Consider the following 17,156-nt stretch of genomic DNA (forward strand, 5'->3'; position numbering starts at 1 on the left):
CATATATGTTGTATTTCCAGGCAACTATCCCTTCTCTCCCAAATACAATTACGACTGTACCAGATTGCTAGGAGGAATGCTGTAAGAGGAAACCACACAGTACTAGCGGTAATGGAGCAAAAACAATACAAGTTCAGTTGTTAACCGATCCTGCAGTAGAGATTACTCAAGGAAACAAGTACACTTGATCCACTTCGTAAATTTATATCCTGTTGCATACTTTCTGCTGCTGCTGCTCCCTCACCAGGTCTCTCAGTATAGCACTGGGGCATTAGTCTTAGTTCTGGATTTTTAGAAGTTAATAATAATAATAATAATAATAAATTATTTATACCCCTCCCATCTGGCTGGGTTTCCCCAGCCACTCTGGGCGGCTTCCAACCAAATATTAAAAACAATACAGCATCATAAAGTAGCCATGACATAACTGTGGCTCTTCCCATTGTTGAACAAAAGTAGCTACTGAAACTAACCCTTTAAAGGGCAACGAGAGACCACTATGATACTATCCTGGTAGCTTTTCTGGTCAGGAAAATAGGGCTATGGCAATACTATAGCCATACACGCTGCATTACTCTCCTGACACTCCCCCCTCCCTTTTTTTGCCAGTAGCTTTGCACTAGTATTCCAGAACTATAAAGAACATTACGGTAGTTACTTTTTACTAAACAGATTTTTAAAAGGCTACTTTGGCCAGAAATGTTGTTTTTAAAAGCCACCAAGATACAAAGTTCTCTCCTTAGGGGAATAGCCAATAGAATTTCTGTTATTATACTGTCCCCATTATTTGTTCAGTCCAAATAACATTGTACTCTTGGACAATTCACATACCTGTTCAACTTTGCACAGCTTTTCTATGTTATTCTTAAATTTACTCATGCAATCTTCAGCTATATTAAGATGCACTACTTGCTGCAAAACAGAAGCAAAAATTTGCTTACTTTTACATAATTATGACACAGCAACAGAAAACAAACAATTCATTAACAGGCAGTAAAGTTTTATGTTTCTAATCTTATTTTTTTAAAACAATCCACAAAATATAAGCTTCACACTCTACAATATTTACAAGAAGAAAGATGCAGCTATAGTGAACACAAATATGTTGCAGTTATAATTTTTAAGAATGCTAATTAAGGCCAGCCTAACACTTTCTAAAGCTGCAATCGTAACACACATTTAAGTAGTATATCCCACTGAATTTAGAAAGAGTTGAACAAACAAGCTTAAGATTGCCTGCAAGCCCGGAAAATACAATACAAAATAGATTTTGGGGTCTTTCTGACACACAGGATACGCAATTTAATATGATAATACATTTTAAAAATTAAGACAAATTCATTAGGCTTAGATCTATCAAAAGCAATTAGTTGTGAGATGTAAATGAAATCTTCATTTACAAACAGTCGGGATGCCTCAAACACCAGAGACAGGGAGCTAACAACCTTTATGTTTTGCTTTTGAACCTGCTGAGGTATCTGACTACCCAAATGACAACAGAATGCTGGACTAGATGTTCCTTGATCTGATCCAACAAGGGAATTTTTGTTTATGGAACAATTTTATCTCTCTTTAGGTTGTTAGTATGGCAGTTACCGTAACTAACTATGCAGTTGGGACAGTGGGGATTACCTTGCTAACCCTGCTTCTCCTGCCCAGATCTTTGCTCTGGTCAAAGGGTGAACTTCTGAAGCAATGAGTCTTCTTGTACTTGTGCAGGCTCCTTGTAAATTTTAGAATAGTGCAAATGCTTCCTGCTTCAGAAATTTACAGTCTAGCATGACAGGGGCAGTCACAATGGTGACAGGGGCAGAGCTAATGCAATGATCTCTACCAGCATCCTATGTGTTTACTTAACTCCAATTGTACCAGTTAGATTACTTGTACCAGGAGCAGTTCACATGGTGCCCTGCAGATGATATTTGACTCCAACTGCCATCAAACTGAGCCAACGTCACTAATCAGAGATCATGGGAGCTGTAATCCACAACATCTGGAGGGCACCTAAGTCATGCTTATACACCAGCATAATTACCACAAACTAAGCCAAATCTAGGCTCAAATCTAAAAAATGCACAGCATCCAAACACATAACAGTATTACATTTTGCTCACCTTAGTAATCTGTTTGCGAAAGTGGGGCATCTTCTTCATGAGCTGAGCCAGATTACTTAAAGATAGCTAGAAAATAATTCAAATTTCAGTTTCAAACATTTCACAAACAACGTTTCTTTTAATTTGTGTTTGAGGACCTGGAAATGCATACCCAGCTTCAAGAAGTCTACTAAGGCTGAAATCATGTGTTTACTTACAAGGTAAAAAGTATCTGTCTGAAGTCTGTGTTTTTATTTATTGACTGATTACATTTATTCATCGCTCAAAAACTATTGTTATTTAGGATTGCACTGCAATATATATTTAAGATTGCACTATCAATATATATTTTTAGTCTCCATTTTAGTAGGTGGATTTGCATTCAGTTATTCTCACTTCCAAACCCATGTCTTTAGTATCAAGGTACAGTGGAAACTCGGTTTACAACTACCTCAGTTTACGAAGGCCTCCGTTTATGAACACCGCAGACCCGGAAGTGTTTACATCCGGGTTCCGCGGCGTCGGATGCGCAGAAGTGCTCTATCGGCGCTTCGCACACGCGCAAAAGCATGCCTTCGGGGAACAAATGCCTCTGTTTACGAATGCCTCCGTGGGATGGATTGTGTTCGTAAACCGAGGTTCCACTGTAGTTTCACTCAGCAGAAGACAAATTTAAAAACATTTAGTACCACTTTAAAGTAAATATTTATTTCTTACTTTTCCTTCTGTTGCCTTTCTCTTTGATGAAACTTCTTTCATAAGTTTTGGTATTTCCCTGAAAGAGTAGAAGAAAATGGCTTCTTAATATTTTTAAATTAAATTGAGAATATATAAGTCTGAAATTCCATTCCTAGAAAAGCTAGATGGGTTTCCTCTTTGTTCTCCTTCTGCCATCAGGTGAAGACTGTTTTTATTCTCACAGGATTTGGGGAACTCACATTTTTTTAAAGGAAAGGACTTTTAATAATGCTGTGATATTTTTACTATCTGTTTTGTACCAGATTTGCTTTTATATTATTTTAATTCTATCACAGTTTCATTACTTTATCTATTCTAATTTATAAGTTTTTAGGTTTTTGTATTTCAGCTCTGTTGTCTTACTTAGTGTAAGCCACCTTCTGTCCTGGTTTGGGGAAAAGGTGGGAATAACAAACAAACAACAACAACAACAACAACAACAACAACAACAACAACAACAACAACAACACAACTGCTTAAAGCAGGGGTCCCAAACTAAGGCCCGGGGGCCGGATGCGGCCCAATCACCTTCTAAATCCGGCCCACGGACGGTCCGGGAATCAGCATGTTTTTACATGAGTAGAATGTGTCCTTTTATTTAAAATGCATCTCTGGGTTATTTGTGGGGCATAGGAATTCGTTCATCCCCCCCCAAAAAAAAATAGTCCGGCCCCTCACAAGGTCTGAGGGACAGTGGACCGGCCCCCTGCTGAAAAAGCTTGCTGACCCCTGGCTTAAAGGCTTCAAAATCAATGATAAAATGGTCTCAGATATGCCTACATAGAGGTAGTAAACAAGTTTATTTAGTAGAAATTCAACAAGAGCAGCAAAAAATGTAGATTTAGTCCTCAGAAATAAGTGGACTATTTTGTGTATGAGGAACATTCCCAAGGTGCCTCACAAGTCCCCGAGTGGTCAATAAGGTGATTCACTCAACTACTCTAGCATAAAATACAGTCTGCCACCTTCTACTGACTTAACGAGAGATGGCAGGACTCTCCCTTTATATTCCTTGGCTGTGGCCTATGGTTTGCCTAGAGCGGGGGTGGGGGGAACCTAAGGTCTGAGGGCCACATCTAAGCCTCTTTATCTGCCCCTCAGGACTATTACTAGACCCCTCCCTGGGTCACACCCCTCACCCTTGAATGCTTTTCATAGAATCATAGAACTGTAGAGCTGGAAGGGACCTCTAGAAGTCTAGGGTGATCAACTCCAATCCCCTGCAATGCAGGAATCGCAAAACACAGTCCCTGTTGTGGAAGCGGGAGCCCTTGTACTGGCATCCACTAGCATGCCAGGTTAGTTGAATACAACCTGATGGGCCAGATTCAGCTAAGTCCTACTCAGAGTAGACCCACTGAAATTGATGAACCAAACTTAGTCGCACCATTAACTTTAATGGGCCTACTCTGAGTAGGACTAGGACTAGTACTGAACACCACAGATACACACAGTTTTAAGTAGCTATCAAGTAACGTTATGTAAAACAGCAAAATACGTTCAATCGTACGCACTCCAACACATCCGCAATATGCCTGTGTCGGATTTTCACCCAGAGGTCATCATCTTCTTCCAGAATGGCTTCCCTTTCTTTTCCATTTGCACCTTCCGCCTTATACCTAAACATGGGGGGAGCAACTTATTTGTTGTAATAATATAAACAGAACAGAACAGTTTTTTGCACATATATTTTGTAGTTAAAGAAAAGGATTTTCAAAACTCTTGTTTTGAATACATCAAGAGTCTTAATTACAACATACAAAAGGAACAGTTGCACTTTTTAGGATATAAAAAGTTGAAATACTAAGCCAAGGAAGCCTAGGAATTATTCCTAGGAATAAGTCCCTCTAAAGTGAGAGCTACTTATTTCCTCAGAAACATGCACACAATATACTGAAAGGGTAATAATATTTTGTAATGTAATGTAATGTAATGTAATGTATAAAAGATCATCCACCGAGACGCAAAATGGCCTATTCCAACACCTATTGTCTGTTTATATAGGTCATTACATTAATCTCCTCCTTCAGTTCACAGAACAGTTCCTCGTACCGCAACGTGCGGAGAACAATGTCTCACTTTAAATTGGGGGAATACCGTATTTTTTCGTGTACAAGACTAGGTTTTTCCCCCTTAAAAAATAATATCAAAATATTTTGACAAAATAATGATAATGAAATATTTTGTCAAAAAAAATTTTTTGACTAAAAAATGTCAAAATATACATGGGGCCATCTCCCCCATTTTATTAAATCTGAGTCCCCCAAAATAGGGGGTGTCTTATACATGGGGGCATCTTATAGAAGGAAAAATATGGCAATTCAAATCCAACTATTGATTTCACATACAATCACAAAGCAGATTCTTATATGGGAATTATTTAATGTACTGTACGTGTATCTGTACTAACGTGCCTAGTATTGTATTCTTCCAGTTGTTAACCAGATTCCTAAGAACTAGGGGAATGCCACAGAGTTTACTACTGCTATGTCACGAAACACTGTTTATATGTATAGGAACTCACATAAAAACTGATTCAACCAGAAGGCAGTAGAAATACAAGAAAGGAAAAAAATGGAAAGTTAGTTAAGACCATATTATTGAAAAAGAGTTAGTAGCTATTATACAAATATGTCTCTCTTGAATGCATTAGTTATTCCTAAAGTAGATGTAGAAGATGGTGAAAAGCTGAAATCTTGCTGTGGAAGTTTGCATTTGAACTACACATACCAGCAGGTGATTGTTAGCTATTTACAGTGGAACTTAAAGGCTGTATACTTTAACAAACATGTCTGAAAGTGGGATAACACTCTTTGTATTAACATAAATCCAGAATGTGGCTTCACATTAGTATCTTAACAGCAATAAGCAGGACTTGATAAAAAATAATTATAGTCTGATGTGAATATTAGATTGGCACTTTGTCAGCAGGACAAAGGAAGTGTGCCTACATCTGTCTATCTATCTGTCTGTCTATCTATCTATCCACACATATATATAGGCTTTCTCTGCTGACATGAGTAAAACCACAAAAGTGTGGTATGATACATGGAGCTGTGGAGTCACATGGTATTGTTTGGCAGAGGGACAGATCAATGCTTTAAAATTTAGAGGAGCACTAAAGTTACTGAAGTGATTTAGCCTGCAGCATGATGCTATGGATCTGTGCTCAGTGGGGCTTACTTACTATATTTTGGATTTCAGCATTGGTAAAAATAATTCCTGACCAGATAAAAACTAACAATTTCTACTACCAACCATATTTACCTCCATACTGTCTACACTGACTAGCAGTAGTTTTCCAGGGTTTCAAATAGAGGGCATTCCCAGCCCCATCCTGGAGATGTCCAGGATTGAACTGGGGACTTTCTTTATACTAAGGAGATGCTCTACCACTGAGCTTCAGCCCACAAGATTGTTCACTGCCCATATCAAATCAATAGACTACACACTTCCATGAGACTCTCTGCAGACCACTTAAATAGAGAAAGTTGTCACACTTACAATATACTCAAATTCCCCTTCCCTTTTATGTTGAACTAAAGGTGGACTGTTCTGGAAGCTCTGCTTATGCCATTTTGATAGTTAAGATGACCCCATTCTTAATTGGTAGTGGCTGTAGCAATGAGCTCATGTGTGTGTGTATTCACATGCTTTGAAGTGCACTAATTGGCTAGCTTTGACAGTACTATTCTTATCTGCAGGTTGGGGATATTGGGCTCTGAGCCCAGAGAGGGGCAACATCGGTAATGCTTTGGGTATCAGCCACCTGTGTTCCCATGTGACGTATGCTGCTTTACCATATAAATAATGTATACACTTTACGCTGGGTGTGCGCAGTCCATCATCTGCTTGCCTGGTGGTGTCTGTCTTTCGTGCAAAATGCAAGAACGGGCAGGCTACTTTTTGCTGTTAAGTCTAAACCCTTCTTAATAAAGACGATGAAACTGTTCATTCTGGTGTCTTTAGAATCCTTCTTTGGAATCCCTGTGTCCCACAATTCTCAGGAGTCCTCCTCTGGCTCTGCAGTGTGTTAACACCTTTAAGCAAGGAACTTCAAAGGCAGTCCTTCTAGGGAATGTTCCATTTCAGCCAACATGGGATAACAAATATAGGGCAGAATGTATTCTTACATTGCAGAAGTTTATGAACTTGTGAGTATATTTTAAAATTGAGATGAAATTATACTTGCTTGTATGTGTCATTTTCAATTGGTAGCAGATCATAAGCCATTGCTTGAAAAGTGAGTTCATGGAGCACAGTCGACACAGGATCAAAGCCACGATCAATTATTAACAGCTGGGAGTGGGTTTTCCCCTAAAAATCAGAAAGCATCACTTTTTAAAAAAGATACAACAGACAAAACAGAGTGCTGTACAATCTAAAAAGATTTACTCTATCTTTTAAAAAAGAGGATGCACCAGGAAATTAAAGCTACACAAAAACTAACATGGAAAAAGGCTAAAGTTTATTCTCATATAATTAAAACAATAACCTTCTTCCCAACATATTCCAAGATTTTCCTGAGGTGCACCGATATCCTATACTCCTTTATTTCATGTGGAAGCCATTTAGGTTCCTTCAAGGAATCAGCAGTGAAGAAATGGAGTATCAGACCCCTCTGCCCTGAAGAGGTTTTTTTTTTAAAGTAACGTGCTGGACTTTACATGGAATAAGTTTTGTGTACAGGTTTGTGGCTTGCTTCTCCTTTTGTGTTATGGTTTTAAAAACCTTGTTCAATTCCACCCCCTTGTAAATGGAAGAGCATTATTAGCTCTTTTCCTGCGTTTACAACATTCATTCCTCCCAGCTACATTCGGAGGCTCTATCCCCAGCCTCCTAGGGAAAACTAAATATTCACTCTACCTTTACTTTACTTCGTTGATCAATTTCATAGTAGTTTTCAAGCTTTTTCTCAACTAATTGTGCAAGTTTGCTGGCGTTATCCAAAGGCTTGCTGAAAATAGAAAAAATTATTTTTGCTGACATTTATGAGGACAATAACAGATATCTGAAATAAGTGATCGTGAGCTAGTTGAGTTCATTTGCTTTATTAGAATTTGATCATTTGCTACAGAGTATTTCATACAAATGAAGCTGCCTTTTTTCAAGTCAGACCATTGGTCTGCCCAGCTCAGAACTGTCCATACTCAGGTGGTAGCAGCTCTCTAGTTTCAGATAGGAAGGAGTCCTTCCTGCACAGCAGTTCACACGGATACCACGATTGGAACATGGGCTCTTCTTTCTGCAGGAAAAGCATGTGCTTTATCACTAAGCTATGACTGTTCCCTAAAGTTCTTTATTCTGAACGCGTTGGGTTCCGTATGGGGTGGAGCTCACTAGCATGGGAAACACCAACCATCACAAACTTCATTAGGTTTATACATTTCTCCCCTCCTCCACTCTCTGAGTTGGAGTTCGGAAAAGTGTTAAGGAATTTACTAAACTAGGTACCTGCCAAAGACCTGGTTATGTATACCAAAGCTCTTCTGAATAGTCTCACACACACCAATGTTCCTTCAGGTGTGCAACCCTGCTTGTCTCCCTCTCTTCACCCAATCTTTTCCCAACGAGCACAAAGTACTTTTAATAAAGAATATTTGACTTCTCAGTATATATTCATAGATTTGTTCCCTACATGCAGGGGAACTGCACTGCCTCCTAACATTTCAGAATGGGCAATGTTGAATTTCCAAACTGTTCAAAGTGTAGAATCCATTTCTTATCAAACCAACAGAACATTTGGAATATAGTATTTCCAGTTGTACCTTCTGTATCTTACACCAGGATTTTCTTCTAGAGTGGCACATAATGTAACAATTTGCTCAGCTATTTGCTCCAATACGGTGTCATTTGTCTTCTCCATGATGGGACTGTAGCAGCGATAGAAAGCATTTGGGACATCAAGGGTAAATACCTAAAGTAAAGAAATGGTTCCAAATAGACTGTTTTAGGAACCAGAATGTAACAGAATGTAACAGCAACATCAGCAGAAGATTGAAACTATGATTTTATTAAATTGCAAGCGCAATAAAAATCTAGCACAACACATCTTAATGACCCCACTGTTCCTCTACCACTGTGGACTACTTTCTCCTCTTACTTAAAGACATTACTGTACAATACAACCTTTTTGCTACCTACACAGATGATGAAACCTGAAGTGGTCAGAACCAAGTTCAATAGTTCAATATTACTGACTGGGCAATGTAATTTTCAAAATAACCTTCAAGGAAAAAGAAGTCTAAAACCTAAAAATCTGCACACACAAAAATCTCAGCAGGTGACCAAAACTCTAATGTCTAAATAACTATACTTTGATTTCACTTTTCCCATTTGTAGAGTTTTCTTTCAACAACTAGTGAGTTTTATAACTTATGGAATATGTTCCAACCACTGAAAACCCCATCTGGTTTCTAAAGCTTTAGGAGAAAATGCCTACATATTTTCTGTCTGCAGCTATGATGGCTGGCAATGTTATGTAAGAGGAGTTGAAATATTGTGTTAAAATAATAAAAACATATTTGACAATATTCAAAATATGCAGCTTTCTAGTAATTTTTGACAGGATTACTTTTATTTAACTACTATATAATTTAACAAGCAAGACTCCACATAATAAGCATTAGTTATTTAAAAGGTTAAAAGAGGAAACATGGAAAAGTTCAGTTCAGTAAATTAAGCTTACCTGTGATTCATAAGGGAAAAAGTTAATATTTATTTCTTTGCACCGTCTTATAGCCTTTGAACAAGATGACTTCATTTTATTGAAAAGTTTGTCATCACAAACTAGGAGAAGAGAAAGGTTTTTCAGCTGTCGTATTATTTCATCTTAAAAACTTCTTTTATGCAACAGGCAGTGTGTAAGTATGTCTTACCAATAATTTTAAATACACCAAGAATCTATTGAAAAGTACTTGTTTTTTTCTTCATGTGGGTATTCTGAGGCATCCACAATGGTCTGATTAGGGGGGGGGGAACTAAACCATAATTTAGTGTTACAAGAAGCTCCTGCCTCTTCCTCCTCCTCCAGTGCAACCACAGAATTCAGGAGTTCTTAATTCAATATTTTATTAGCCACCATTTACAGTGTCATCTGAACTACAACAAACTGTAGTTAAACTTAATTATGATTAATGAAAGTAAACCAACTTTAAACCATGGTTTATGCAGTCACTTGTTTCCAGCGGTTACAGTTAAGGCTTCAGGCAATTTGCCAAACTGTGGTTAAACTAAAGCAGGAGTGAATAACCTTTGACCCTGCAGGCTAAGCTGGGGCAGTTGGGAGTTTGAGTCCATCACCTGGAAGGTCACAGGTTAGACATCCACAGGCTAGCCAAACCAAAGCAGCCTGCTCTTTGCAACTGTGCTGGAGGAGGAAAGGAGAAGTAGTGAGGAGAGGTAGTAAGCATGTGAGCCCAGAAGCGAGCTGGGTTAATTCTCATTATACCAAACCACGGGAGCTGAACGAGGTCAAAATATCTTACCTATAGTGGCAAACTATTTTTAAGCACCAAAACAGAAGCAAGTCTTGAGACTAAAATATTTGTGGAAGGTCACCTAACCCTCTAGTGTTCACCAGTGTGGGGGTGGGGTGGGGGGTGGAGAGCAAGGGGGGAGACTGAAGGAAAAAGCACAGAAAAGTATTGTTCTACTACTGCACGTCCCTTGCACTAACAGGAACATTGCATACCACCCACTGCTCTGAACCTTTTTGTTATCCTAATTTGAGAAGACCTTTTCAGTGGACATGTCCTCATTTTGTTGTTATCTCCCGAAACTGCTAACCAAGGCAACTGTTTTCACATTTAGGTAAATTATTAAAAGTTTTTTTTTTCTACAGCAGCCATTTCTGGCAGATAGGAGGCTGGAAGAGTATGACTATAAATGGTATCCTAGTTTTTACTTTGTTTTTACTGTTGATACACCAAACCTATATAGCTTTAGGATTGTCTATGCTTCAGGGCTGTTTTAATGGATGACTGCTATTTGTTGTGATTATATTGTTTCATATTTTAAGCTGTTCTGGCAGCACTATGGAACCAAGTTGGCAGGAAGAAATCCCAAAGACAAAGTACTTAAAGCAGCACTTGGAAGAAACTGCACTAATGTATACAGAATAATGTGGGGAAGCACATAATATTCTTGTCAGAATAATGTAGGTTTTTTTAGTCATAACCAATCCCCTCACACCTGAAATATACAAAAGGATCAAAGGTCATTATCCTGACTGCTCCCATGGCTACAATAAAAAAAATCAATGAATCTGCTACAGTCAGTGAATACTTACAGTCAGTAAAGTAGACATATGCTGCTTTATACTTGCTGGATGATTTACTGACGAAGTCATTTATAAGCCCATCTACAGACTGAACAATTAAAACAGTACATTCTAATTTATTTCAACTCTTACAAATAGGATCCAAGGCACTGTGGATCATCTATACTAAAAGATATCTCAACTTGATTAAGTCTATATTTTTGTGATTATCATGTTTTTAGGAAATAAATTTGACTACTACAAATATCAATATCAACTGATATTTAAGTGAGGAACTCTGTATATTTCCTTTTAAAGAAAGTGCTAAAACAAATATGAACAAGTCAAAATCTTGGGAGGGGGGAAGGGGAGAGAAACTGCTTTAATTAGCATAGAGAAAATTATTGGCAAACAAAACTTGTATTTATTTTATCAATATACAGATTTATAGGAAGTGTACAGCAAATCATAAACAACATACAAAGAAGTTTATTTGGAAGATGCAGAAAAGACTATTTGAAATGCATGACTATAGTTTTTTTTTCAAACAAGCTATAATCAAACTGTGATTATGATCCTGACTTGTTAACAAACCACAGTGTAAATCAGGCTTTCCCAAACTTCAGTTCATTGACCCCTTGAGGAGCTTATAGTTAAGAAACCCCAACCCAAATTCTTAGGAATGTAAATGAAATAGTCAAGAAATATCAATATATAAACAACACTTGTTAATTATCCATCACCATTACTAGGAATCAAAGTGGAAAAAATAAGGAAGCAAAATAAGTGAATTTAATAATAATTTATCTTATCAAATGAGATGGGTGGGCCTGAGTGGCTTTAACAAGTTTATGAATATTGGGCTGTTGGTTTGCAAGTCTGAATCTTAAGTCACCGCGTTCTGTATTGTGGAATCACCTTATTAAATACAATGATTCTTCTTAACAAGGGAGCTGCACTCTGTACATTCCCATGCCCTTTACTTCTGAGGTTCATCATTCCCAAATAAATGTGTTGCACCATATCTCATAAACTTCCTTTCCACCCCAGATGCTTGTTGACCCCCAAGGTCTTTATTTTCTGTTATGTAGCACAAGTATGCTTGTGCTTTTCTGGATCTAACCCCACTGACAAAAAGAGAATTACATAAAGTATAGCCCTTTCAAATAAAATTCTGATCTGCAATGACCACTGTTCCTCAGCAACTCTTTACTACTACTACTACACATTTCAATGAAGTAGTAACCTATGAACATTTTATCACATGGTAATTTAAAAAAAAAATATTCACAAGAAGATTAAGTCAAACTGACCAAGAGGCTTAAAAAAACAACTAACCTTTGCTGTAGGTGTGATGAGATAAATGGCTTTCATGTTAGGGACTGGCTCACGGTTTTTATAAACATTCTCCACAACTACAAAATAAGATATATATATATTTAAAAAACCTTCAGTATTTTATACATCTACATTTGCAAAACGAATAAAAAGTACATGATGGATCTCTGATTTGGTAAAACTCCATTTTCATGCTGGATCCCACTTTTCCTAATAATAATTCTAAGCCAACTCAAAACTTACAATCAAAATAATTACGGTACATTAAATTAACAAAGCATGAAAACAGCAAAACAAAACATATTATGTAAGTCCTGCACTTGATCAACAATGTGGCAATGGGGGCCATAGGGGAAATCTAGGAAACTCCCACCCAACTCTCTACCTCCAATGGGGAGCACTACTGAATTCAGGCTCCCTTCCCTTGGAGCCCCTTCCATTCTTAGAGGGGTGAATCTGGATCCAACCCAGTAATTTTAAAAGAAGAACTGCAGGTTGCACGTACTTCCTTGTCTCTCATAGGGGAATGCCTTTAAGATGAAAGAAGCAAACAAATTGCTGAGCCAATTGCTGAGTGTTGTAATTAGGGTTTTTCATTTATCCTTTGGTAAAGACCAAAATGACCACAAGTCAAACCCAAATAGGCCTGAAATCAGTGATATGCTAATAAATTCAGGCATCAGTTAGCAAACTTAGTTTACAAAATAAGCATGATACCGCAAACTGCATGTAGTCTCACCACCTACAGGTGTTAAATAGATTTACATAATGATTCTAATCAATCACTATTATGTAAATAGATTTTTAAATGTAAGTTTTATCATGGTAGTTTTTCAGGCACTTCCAGCTTTATATCATAACTACTGTACTTTGTATATGAGCTTGAAGATAGCTGCAACAAGGAAAAATAAATTTATTTAGTTTCTTTAAATATGGCTGTTTATAGACTATAAAATTTAACACCAAAATCCACTTTGGAATTTATCACTTCCCACCACGCCTTCATTAAGCATGATTTTCCATCTGCCCCCACTGTCAAATGTTTCAGAAAGCCATAAATATACTAGGAGCTACTGCCTCAGCTCGCTTCGCTGTCTCTCCGTTCTGCCTTCAAAGTCTCACTTTGTCCCTCCACAAGGCAACATGCAGGAAGGGCCAGTAAAGAAGTTCCCCCATCCTCAACTAGAGCAGCCTTGCTTGCTCTTCCCTGCTGCCTACCAAGAGAGCAGACAGCTTGCCCAAACCATGGGCCATGCAAGCTGTGGAGGAACAGGCAGGACAGGCTGGGGCAGCTCCCCAGCAACCTCCCTGCTTTGCTGCTGCTTTCTTCCTCCTCAGTCTCTGATGCTGCTAAGTATGAAACAGCATGGTTTGGTGTGAAGGTGTACAGCAGGAGGAGAGCAGGCAGTTGCTGGGGAACTGCCCCAACGGGTCCTGGACTCCTGCCTGTTCCTCTCTGCCTGTGTTTTTGCCATCATGTCACCTAGTGGCAGCCATGCAAACTGCAGCATGATGACAATCCAACAACTATATCAGGCATCCCCAAACTTCGGCCCTCCAGATGTTTTGGACTACAATTCCCATCTTCCCCGACCACTGGTCCTGTTAGCTAGGGATCATGGGAGTTGTAGGCCAAAACATCTGGAGGGCCACAGTTTGGGGATGCCTGAACTATATTATATCAGTAAGCCATTCTGTAATTAGCAATTCCCCTACCCACTGTTGTAGTTTGGAATACAAGCAGATTAACATTATGCCACCCCAAGCCACAGAACCTTTAGCCCACATTCTCAGTGAGAGCACGACAAAAACCAAACCAAAACAACCCCAGAAAGATTAGAGAATGAGAAAAGAAACACAAAGTTAAAAGCAAGATTCAAGAGAAAAAGCTTTTAACACTGTGGTTTTCTTGGGATTCCTCCCACCCACCCAGGACATGTTCCCTGTTTACTACCTACTGACCTGAAGAGCAGTAGCACTCTCCCTTTATAGTCTCATTCAAATACATCTTAAACAGACACACAGTATGAGATACATCCCTAGAAATTCACCCATATCTAAACACAGTAATATATTTAAGGAAGGAAGGTAATCCAGAGGAAGTAGGCATTTAATACAGAATACTCACAGTTCTAATATCCTATCTAATATGACTAACTTTCCTCATTAACTATGCTAACTCACTCTTCTCAAATTCTCCCTTTCTCTGTCTCTAACACACACCTCTTTCAACTGTCATTTTGCAACAGACACACTCAAACTCCACCTGACATTCCATTCAACCCCCTCCTGACAATTCTTCCATTCATTATTCTGTTACAACTACATACCAAAAGGATAAGAAACTCAATGAAGACAAAGTTAACAGGTGGAAGTAACAAATCCAGCAGCAGAATGAGTAACAAAAATAAGTGAGATGAAAAAGGGTAGGTTAATTACACATATGCCCCATTGAAATTCATGACTTTTTCATTTCAGCAGTTTAATAATTTCCACTGGGTGTCCTCTGCAAATGCTGACAAAACAAGTTTCCCCAAATGCCAGAATCACAGAACTCTGTTTAAAACGTACTTACCAGTGATCCCTTCTGCTAATAAGTCTGTCATTTTACCACATGATGACAGAAGTTTTGTGGTGAAGTCATCTAGAAGAATTATCTGTATAAAAATGTTGAAGTAGTGCTTTAGAAAATTATATCCAATTGTATGCTTCTTTATTGAAATTGGTTTTGATGCCTGGTTGTAAGACGAGAGCTTAATGGTAAATCAAAATTGTTGTACCTACTAAAGCATTCATTTATAAAGTGTATAATACTCCTCATTTCAGGCCCCAAGAACCCCTGGAGCTTCCAAACATTAAATATAATATAAATCCTATAAATTAAACATCACGGCAGCATCAAAAGAAACCATCACCAAAAAGAATACAACTATATATTTTGCAACAGTTTGATTTTTGATATTAATTTGCCTCAAAGTACTTCCTAAGTAACTAGAATTTCACTGCCTGCTGAAAGGTGAACAATAATTAACCCACATGCGTGTCTCCTGGAAAAATGGTTCACAATTGTGGCACCACAATTGCTGCCTCTCATGCCCACTCACTTCACTTCTGAAAACAGAGGAATATGGAGCAGGGTGTCAGATACTGATCTGAGCGCCTATGTGGGAGCAGGCAATCCATTCTAAATCCAAGTCCCTTACTGTTCTTGAGTTTTAAGAGTTAAACCAGGCCAGGACAATTCCACAGTCAATGTAGATGTAATATCAATGCAAGAAGCCCCAGCTAGAAGTCGGCTCACTGCATTTTGTGACAACTCTAGTTTCTGAACAGTTATCTTTTCCAACGCAGTCCCTGTAGTAACGTATTGTTATCCCTCATAAGCCCCGTGGGATATAAATAAAATATATAATGTTATATGCATCAAGTCCGCATAATGTGAAGCGAAGGAAAAAAGAGATAACACAATCAAAATTTGCACTAGAAATGAAACCAGTGTTAGAAACTGAGATATAAAAGCTAGGAGCTAAATGGCTCCTTAAACCTAGGTTATGAGCACAACAACAGAATGTCTAGGCGTGCTTTTTTATAACAAGAATACAAAGCTGCAAATGAATGAACTGCAGCTAAAATATTATGTTCATTTTTCACATGGTCTAGTCCTTCCCCTGCTCACCCCCCTAATATTCTTAAGATGGTCTCTTCCAGTCTTCAGAGAGTAGCTGGAAGTGGGGAGGCAGAAAAAGGTCCTCCTTTTCTTCCACACTCCAGTTTTAATCTGAAATCTTAGGCACAATACTGTGCCCAGAGCTCAGAAACTGCTCACGTTAATGAAATTCCCTGTCGCAAAATGCGCCTAGAACAATGGGCGTTTCGAGCACTGAATGGAAACACTGTGCTTACCAGTCCCCGTCCTCTCTTCTGCAACAAAATGAAGATGCTCAACATATACAACTAGACATTAAGGCACATTAAGGTACCGTGTTTCTCCTATTTTAAGACGTATTCATAAAATAAGCCGTAGCAGGATTTTAAAGCATTTGCGAATTATACGACATACCCCAAAAATAAGCCATACCCATGAGCTGTGCGGAGCGAGACCACCAAGCGCCCCAGCCAGCCAGCGGGACCAAGCACGACGGCCGTGGCAGGAGGCGGCCTGCCGAGTTGGTGTTCAGCAGTGCCGCGCGGAGCGCCCCAAGCCTCCTGTCCTGTTGCTGCGGCTGGCTCCCGGAGGCTTGGGGAGCTCTGCGTGGCGCTGCTGGGCGCCGACCCGGCAGGCTGCCTCTGGGAGCCAGCAGCAGCAACGAGTCCGAGGATCTCGCTGGCTTCCTCTGTCCCCTTGATTTCTGCATTGATGAGTTGGTTTGGAGAGGCGGACGGCAGAGTGAGTGAGTGAATGTGTGTGTGAGAGAGAGGTAGGAGAAAACAAGCCCTCCCTTGCTGGTCAGGGGGTGGGAGAAAGGTCCCAGGTGGGAGAAAGGTCCCAGATTCTCAAGGTTCCCCCTCCTCCCTCTCCGAGTTTAATGGGTGTTTGGCTGCGGCGGCGGCATCCCCAGTCTGCCGATGTGAACAAGAGGGGAAGAGCGAGAGCTGTGGAATGCCATCCTGCAATGTTGAAATTGCCATTGTAATTTCCACTCCCTGCTCCGTTGCCTCGCTCGCTTTCTCACCTCACCTCCGCGAACCTCCCCCACACCGTCCTTCTTTCTTCCTCCCCCTCTCCT

General features: G+C 39.2%; 1 protein-coding gene across 1 annotated transcript in view; it reads right to left on the bottom strand.

The window, feature by feature from the left end:
- STXBP3 (syntaxin binding protein 3) overlaps positions 1-17,156 on the bottom strand; it is a 31,821-nt gene that overhangs the window by 7,347 nt on the left and 7,318 nt on the right. Inside the window, exons 3-13 of the mRNA XM_035122287.2 lie at positions 15,005-15,086; positions 12,430-12,506; positions 11,122-11,200; positions 9,520-9,620; positions 8,600-8,748; positions 7,698-7,788; positions 7,024-7,148; positions 4,346-4,450; positions 2,811-2,868; positions 2,115-2,180; positions 832-912 (exon numbers count right to left, since the gene is read on the bottom strand). Of these exons, the coding sequence (XP_034978178.1) occupies positions 832-912; positions 2,115-2,180; positions 2,811-2,868; positions 4,346-4,450; positions 7,024-7,148; positions 7,698-7,788; positions 8,600-8,748; positions 9,520-9,620; positions 11,122-11,200; positions 12,430-12,506; positions 15,005-15,086 (1,014 nt within the window). The remainder of the gene's footprint in view (positions 1-831; positions 913-2,114; positions 2,181-2,810; positions 2,869-4,345; positions 4,451-7,023; positions 7,149-7,697; positions 7,789-8,599; positions 8,749-9,519; positions 9,621-11,121; positions 11,201-12,429; positions 12,507-15,004; positions 15,087-17,156) is intronic.

This window comes from Zootoca vivipara, chromosome 7 (genome assembly GCF_963506605.1).
Source record: "Zootoca vivipara chromosome 7, rZooViv1.1, whole genome shotgun sequence".
NCBI lineage: Eukaryota > Metazoa > Chordata > Lepidosauria > Squamata > Lacertidae > Zootoca > Zootoca vivipara.